This window comes from Excalfactoria chinensis, chromosome 10, assembly GCF_039878825.1.
Source record: "Excalfactoria chinensis isolate bCotChi1 chromosome 10, bCotChi1.hap2, whole genome shotgun sequence".
NCBI classification, from domain to species: Eukaryota; Metazoa; Chordata; class Aves; order Galliformes; family Phasianidae; genus Excalfactoria; species Excalfactoria chinensis.
The window spans coordinates 12,938,591-12,946,914 of NC_092834.1; the positions used below are offsets into that span (position 1 = coordinate 12,938,591).

Here is an 8,324-nt window from a genome sequence, read left to right on the forward strand (position 1 = left end):
GAAAGACCTTCTGCCTTCGTTCTGCTGTTTGCATTATGGTTAGGTTCAAGTTCACGGAAGTTTCATACTTGAAATTGTTCAATCTACAATTGCAGCATCGTGTTTTATTCAAAGTGCTGTTTGTTTTGTTTGGTTTCTACGCAGCAGGTGCAAAGTGCTCCTTCTCCAGCAAGTGGAAGACAATCTGGGAGCAACGAACGCAAACGTAAGGAGCCTCGAGAGAAAGAGAGAGAAAAAGAGAAGAACAGCTGTGTTCTCTTGTAACACTGAATGGATGGTAGCATGGAGCCAAGTGCATGTCCACAGAAGCAAAAACAAGGAGTAAAAAGGAAGACAAACACGTTACATGCCGCCTGTGCCTGATTACCCCACGGATTTTGTTCATGTTTCAGGAGAAGATGGGTGACTTTGTTACAATCATATAGACTTTCTTCAAAGTCATAGTGTGTGCTGCTTGAGATGGAATCCCAAATCACAGTTGGATGTGGCTGTGCTTTGAGTTAGTCATAAGAAATATTGCACCTTGTAGCTGAAAACACAAGTCATGGCAAGTTTTGTGTCATAGTGACAGCCATTACTTATTACATCAGTAAGCTATTTTATCTTCCACTCTAAACAAAGGAGGTAACTGGTTTTGTTTAAGACTCTTTTCCTAAAGTATGTACACTAGCACAACAGAACCTTGTGTTACTTTCATGGTATGAAACTATATCTTAGCCTGGGTATAGTCTTCATGACATAAGCGCCCAAATAACAGATGGGCATTGCCTCCTCAACGTGTCCAGATATCTTTGCTTCTGGATCTAGTACATTTAGTTTTTTGAATCCAGATTTATACTGTGTTAGTGCTGTTGTTGCATCTCTTTGCCAGCTTTCTTGCCCCAAGAATACATGACTTAATCATATTAAAAAAATGTTATTAAAATGGGGCATTTATTAATGAGCAAGATGAATATTGTTTGTTTTTCTTGCAGTTACAAACTGGGTATGACAACTCAGATGTTATCAGGGTTAAACAAGTAATTTTATAGGTCATTTATTTTCCTTTAAGTATTTTTTTCCTCTTGTAGGTAAACTGGACCAGATAGGAACTTATTTATTGACCTCTCCGTATGATAAGTAAACAGCGAGGGGGCGCTAAGGTCCATAATAATCCTTGTTCTGTCTAAGAATGCAGATTTAAAATAACTTTCTGCCTTTTTTTTCCAGAAGTACCTTGAACTTTAACATGACGTTAACATGTTCACTTGTATATTTGAGCAAGTGTACTGTAATTAAATACATACTTTGTTTTCTAAATCATATATCCTTAAAAAGCACACTTAGTAAGGGTGAGAGAGAAGCTAGGCTGATCTCTTGAGCTAGTTTGGAAAGGTGATCAGGTGTAATATTTTGTTTTAAATAGCTAATTTAGAATTTTTGGAAACCAGATTTTTCTAATTTATGGGAACCAAGCACGTTGCATCTTCTAGTATCTATAGAACACAGGAATGGGATGCTCACTGAATTTTGAGGGGACCACGACTGCTCCTCCACTTACATTGAGTCAATAACAGTTACCTTCTTGCTGAACCTTTTTGATAAAATTTGTATTTCACAATTTGTAGATACTTTAGAAAACGGCTGCTTCTCCTGGACGAGCCAATTGCTTGCACGTGTCCGGGACAGCTGAAGTAGCTGTTGGGATAAGACATTCCTGCTGCCAGGGGCTGGGATAACGTCTGTAGGAGGCAGGCTGTCTGAACACAAGCTGACAGGTAAAAAGCTGCTTTAAAATTATTTCAAGCAGAACTGCTGGGGTGATACTAGAATGAAAATTCGACACGTAGAAGAAGAATGTCTTATTAATTGAAGAGCCAGTTTTTACCACTTTTTTATTCCATGCTTTTTTTCTTTTCTGTTTTTCAATTTTGTTATAATTTTTGTTTTATAAAGATGAAGTAATGAATGATAGGTCTCTAATATTTAAATTGTAAATGTAAAAAAAAAATAATTCTCTATATTCTTTAGTGAAGTCATGCCCAGGAAGGTAATTTTAACACATGATATATGCAGTTTAGACACATTTCTAGGTCAAAGCAAAGGCTGACCACATTTTTTCCTTTGCAGCAGCCTAACTTATTCAAACAGAGTAGTGTGGAGGGTCACCAACATAATGACTTGTCTGCATTAAGCAAATCACAGAATATTTCAGTGGTGTCAATAATGAAGGCTTAAAGGCAGAATGTTGTTTAAAAACATTCTGTTACTAAAATTTTTCCAAATTTGTGTATTTACATTTATTTATTACCCTTGAAAAATAAATATGTCAAGCTAAGTGTTTGTTATCTTCTTATTTTCAGTACAGTGTTGCCACTTCAAGTTTTGTAACAAATTTGATTTGAGCAGGTAGTCTGGCTGGTGTTTTTTGCCCGAAATACTTGCTCGTATTAGAATAATTCCTGTAGTATTTCCAGTTTCAGACAGATGTGCCTGAAGCCTAATGTACTGTAGTGCTCACAGTGCCATTTGGTCACAATGAAAGAAAAGCTAAATGTCAGCGTTTGTCACAAAGTAAGTCTGGACTCCCCATGAATTCCGTTTCTTTTTCAATAGGTTTTCAGGTTATTTGAGCTGACAGGGATGCTGTTCAGTTTTCTGTTAATATACTGTTTTCTTTACAGGACTCAAGGCTTTGGAGAAAAGGTAAAGAACTCCTGAGATCAGGGCATCGTTCTGCACGAGTTGAGTTTGCTAGTGGCAGAAGTTATAGGCAAGTGAGCTTGTTAACATCCAAAATGAAGTGTCTGAAAGCTTAATTAATGCCCTACTGTGACTCATCACTTCAAAAGTAACTGTCACAGTTGGTATATGAGACAATAGCTGATGAATTAGAAACGGAACAGAACCTCTTATCTCTGTAGTAGTGAACTTGGAAAACAGTATCACAAAGTAACCATGGAGCACCAGCAAAGATGCTGTGTACTTCTGGCTCTGTTTACTTCATTTATGCTCTTTTTCAAAGCTCATGCTCTGGCAAAAATTTATACTTTATTTAGACTTAGACTTTAAATTTGTTATAGAATTTAGCATGCACACACTACAACTGCCTACAAAATGTATATGAAAGTGTCATAAAAGTAGAGTAGAACTTGTTTTCCACTAGATAAAAGCTAGCAGAGGAGACAGGATCATAGAACTTCTTATTATGTTGTAGTTGTGTAACCAAGCTCAGTACAAGCATTAAAATTAGCAAAAGTTGAGCACTGCCGTAGTGTTAAATGTCTTTCTAAAAGCACTTTGTAAATGCTCAGATCTACCACTTTTCTTAAGTGACATTCGTATGTAACCTGAAGCCCAATAAAGCAGATCCGAATAAAGACTGTCACGTAAGAAAAAGAAATTAACATTCCTGAAAATACACTTATAGACAATGCAAAAAACATTTTTTTTGTAGCAAGCCTCTTAACATAACAGATTGTCTTCTCAGAGCTTTTCTTGTGCATCACAGACACATGAGTTTGAAAGTGCAGCATATGCTCTTCTGCATCCTCTTGCACTGGGTTGCTCGTCAGTCTCTACACTCCGTATTTCTCATTATTGTCAAATATTTCTTCAAAAATTTTATATACGAGTTCTTGAAAAAGTTTTCCAGTATGTAATAAAAGGCAATTTGGCTTCTTGAAATTGCATCTTCTGGTGTATTCTGCAGGAAATCCTACAGTAAAATACGAAGCTGATGTACTTGTAACCGAACCTCTCCCCTGCTGCAATAGATATATAACCCAAAGCTAACTCATTGGCTTCAGCGATTTTTTTTTACTGTCAGGATGCTTATTGCAGTAGCTGAAAGTTATACTAAATAAATCTTTACATATAACACAATGAATTAATTACTGTATTTTTATATAAAAGCAGACTCTTAGAGGTTGTAGTCTTAAACAGTTGACGCAAGAAATGCAGGTTAATTGATGCAATGTCCTCGTTAGAAAGCACGTTGCAGGAAAGGAAAAATACTAAGCTTTAGTTTGATTGCAATGTAATGCTCACAGTTCCCCATCTATGCTTTAAGACTTCGGTAGCAAGAAAAATATGACACAGAAATGTGTTCACATAGTTCAGTGATAACACATGTCAGGTTAAGAACTTAAAGCATATGTGCTTTGTTTTGTGCAGTTACTTTATTTTCTATTAAGCATATTCAGCACTAAAATGGTTGCGGTGTTATCTGGAGGGGGCAGATCTGGTGAGGTAAATGACACTCATCCATCTACACAGAAATCTCTTCGATGTTAATTTTTACTGTGTTTTTATATACCTCCTTCTTGTTAACAGCTTGTTTTTGTAGCTGTCCAGTAGAAAAGCAATGTATTCAAGCTCTGTTACCACTTCCTATGAAGAAGTGTGGTGGGGAAATAGAGTGAGGTGACTAGAACATGAAGATCTCCGTGCCACTTAATTTCCTGGAATTTGGTAAGGGGTTCATCCCTAATTTTGCTGTAGCATAATAAATGCCTGTACATGCTGTACTACAGGTCGAATCGTCTCACCTAAGTAGTGACCAGCGTACTCACTCCATGCCTGTCCCTGTACATCTCCTCTCCACTCTCGTAGTCCCTAGGCCAGGGCGAGCTGTTCCGACCCTCCAGTGACTCAAAATTCTTATTAAATGTCAGTTGTCTGCTGCTTAATGTTGGCTTTGTCCGCTCTGTCACTTTGAGCTCTCTTACCTGAAGAATCACCTCTGAAGAACTTGCTTAAAGTTCTTTACTGCTTTTAAAGTTACTGTTCTGGTTTGTTCGATTGCTTTTGCTCATGGAGGTTGAAACGAACAACTGAAGTATCTCGTTAATTATCTTTAGAAGTTGAAATACCATTTGTGCTACTACATGGCAGCAAAGAACATCCTTGAACAAAATGCTGCTAGGCCTGGGAAATGCATAGGGGGAATGATTCAGCTGAGCAACAGCACTCAACATTTCCTAGCTTAAACAGTAGGCTTAACAGGAGATCATTCTGTGACAATACAAAAAGGCATCTTGTTTCTGTAAATGTGTTGATGAAACATGAAATAAGGCACTGTTGGTGCTCATGTCACCGGTTGAGTCACACATTAAGGAAGTAGGTGCTGGTGGGGCTGGCTAACAGCTTTACTGGAGCCAAAAGTGAGTAAAAGTTGTGCTGCAGTCAAACACCCGGCCACATCTCGGTGCTGGGTAGGGGCGTAGAAACTTGCACAAGTCTTATATTTCTTTCAGTTAATCTTCTGAGAATGTCCTTTCCATTCACGTTCTGTCCGAGTTAAATGATGCAGATTGAGACATTCATAAACAAGGGAAGTGATCTACGCGTGCTGTGATCAGTGCCTTTAGCTCACACAAACTGAGATCTCCTGAGCAGAATCCAGAGAGGTGGATGACGTAGCACTAATAATGCTGTATCACTACTGGAGACAGGACAGTATATGCTTCACCATGCAGTGTCAGATCCCAGTATCTGTCCTCAGTCTGTGTTACAATTCATTATATGGACTGACTATAGTGTGAACATTTCAGCCCATGCCAAAAGTGCACTTTGGTGTGGAAAAGGAAATTACACAATTAGACGACTGCTTTCTTAATGGACTTTTAAAAGAACTTAAATTGTTCTTTTTACAATTTTCAGTCTTGGGAAATTAATTAAAAAAAAACAAAACACTTCAAGTAGGAAATGGACTGAGATGTGAAACACGGTGTTTTTTCTTTTGTAGTACAGTTATAGGGAAGACAGTACTGAGGGGCAAAAAACACAATCAAATTTGATCTTGTATGAGAATGTTGTATTTACCTACATATGTTGCAGTTCGAGCTGATAAACTGCCTCATCAGTAACAAGCCTTTGCTCTAGAAATACAGTCAGGAATGGATTTAGTTATAAATATACCATGCTGTTTTTTCAACTTCAGTTCCTACAGTATGTTGCTGTGGTTAACAGTTCAGAACTCCCTTACAGTAACTACTGGTGGCCGAATGTGTTTCTGGATCCTTTAAACTTCGGAGCCATATTTCACTACTTGTAGCACTTGCCCAAGTTTTTGGATTAACTGTCTGCAGCTGGATCTCGTACTGACACAAACAAGAAACTGAAACACGGCATCTCAGCGTAGGCTTAAGCACAGCAGTCATGCAGTTAATTACAATTGAAAAGTCTTGCAGTAAATAAGAGTCTGCTTTTTTTTTTAAAGCAAGTCGACTGTCCAATTACCCTCCGTGTTTTTAGTGTGCGTATTCAGTGCTCTGCCTATATCTAAGAGAACTTCATTTTCTCCTCAGTATTTCAGTGCCAAGGCAACAACTATAATCTTAATTGTAGGTTGGTTTTTATTGTTTTATTGCAGATTAACTACAGCCAAAAAGAGCTGTTCTGTGTTAATTATGGCTTTGTTTATAGCTGGGTTTTTGTGGAGCCCTTTAGCTTCAAAGCAGATTTTATATGAGGTGAATAAATAAAATATTTTACTTTCTTTTCCTAATTATTTTTGTGCCAGTTGCAGCCATGGTAGACCTTACAATGGAGTTTATTTACTACAGAAAAACAAATTACTGCTTTTGGAAATAAAAGTTCTCTTTCACTTGCTGAAGTTTACTGGCTGGTTGTCTTAAAGCTGTTACAGATACAGCAAACCAATGAACCTGCCTGCGAATCTTTAAACTACATCTAATTCAGCAATTATTTGCACTTTAATCCTGACTAGCTGTAATTATTACACGGTCATTTTATACGCTCTATTTCCAGCAGTTATGTTTGCATTTATGGATTTCTTACGTACTATAAGCTTGTTCTTTAAAAACCTATAAAGGAATGAAACGCCAGTAAGTGAATGGTACATTCACCACTGTTGACTCTTAGGATGTTGTCACAATACCACATTTTAACCAGGTAATTCAAAGCCTGAAGTTACTTCAGAAAGGTGCCACATTTCCTTCCTGAAAGAGCTGGCTGGGTTCAAGCTGCTGTGCATAGACCCACTGCAATGGTGCAATTGCTTAGCTGTTTTAAATCTGAAGTTTAGTTGTGAACCTCAAGCTGATTTTGTTCCCCAAATCTGGTTTAACAGGAAAGATACAGAAGCTACTATAGATCTCTGCTAGAAAAGGGAGGAAGTTTGTAGTTACTTGTAGAACACATCTGTGCAACTATGACACAACTGAATCTGTTCCTGCAGTATCGTTTACACCCAGGTATGTGATGGAAAACCTTTTCATTATGATGCTACACCATTACCCAACATAGCAATGGTATCACCTACTGCCTGTTCTGTATTTTCAAAGCCTTAATTGTTTATACTGTGTTTATCTTTTTAGAGTACAATAAGGAATGGACACTTTCCTTGTAAACTGTTAATTCTGAACTCTTAAATCACTTTTGGAGAAGCTGAGTTCTGTACTTAATGCCCCTTTTGTTTTGTGCTACAAAAGCGACACTGCTAAGATGCTTTTTAAAGCAGTTTAGGATCTGTACCCTGACGAGATCTGTTCTGATTAACAGTCTTCTGAAAATCACTATCTGTACATAAATTTCATTTAGGTATTTAAAAAAGACACTCTAGTGAAGGACAGACCTCAATCTACCTAAATACTTTCAAAATTTGAAGTTTGAGGCTGTTGGTTTTTAGTTACATTTTTCTCCATCATCCCTGCACTGTATTTTCATTTAGATTCATTTCAATTAACATATACACGTTTTTTTATACATAAGCAAAATCGCATCAAGGAACACGATGCCTCTAGAGGCTACAATGCACATCTTGCTTCCTCTACTGTAAGCAAGATGAAGAGTCACCTCTCTAGTTTTATTGCTTTCATATTTCCTGTTCAATCCATCAGTGACTGCAGCCATCCTCCAGCAGCTGTATGTTCTGTGTTGTCACTCTTGAAGCACATATTACAGTCAAATGACGTCATTTTCAAATGCTCTCTAGCTTAGTAATTTGTACTCGTAATCTACTGGAAAAAATCTCAAATCCTAGAGTAGTGAGAATGGAGAAAGCCCTATTAAATTACTGTATAGATCAATATCCCAACACTTGCTAATATAGCATTTTTTTAATTTAAACATAAGGTATTTGTCAGTTTGGAGTATTTATAAAAGATAAACCATAGAAACTGTTGTGCTACTCAGTTCCCTCCCGCCTTTCCTGAAAGGTTACTTGAAAGAAAACAGTTTAACTCACTTTGTTATTTCCATTTTCTGGAGGATCCCAGATACCTGACAGTCCCTGCACGCACCAAAGGAGTAACTGAGCATGGCAGAGATCAGGGCGTTGTTACTCGCCCTTGCCTTAAACTTGATAGATCTTTAAAGAT

At 37.5% G+C, this 8,324-nt stretch overlaps 1 protein-coding gene across 1 annotated transcript in view; it reads left to right on the forward strand.

The window, feature by feature from the left end:
* The window catches only part of MINDY2 (MINDY lysine 48 deubiquitinase 2), a 31,775-nt gene extending 28,112 nt beyond the window's left edge, over positions 1–3,663 (forward strand). The window contains exon 9 of the mRNA XM_072345494.1: positions 145–3,663. Within this exon, the coding sequence (XP_072201595.1) occupies positions 145–264 (120 nt within the window). The 3' untranslated portion in view covers positions 265–3,663. The remainder of the gene's footprint in view (positions 1–144) is intronic.
* Positions 3,664–8,324: the final 4,661 nt, after the last annotated feature.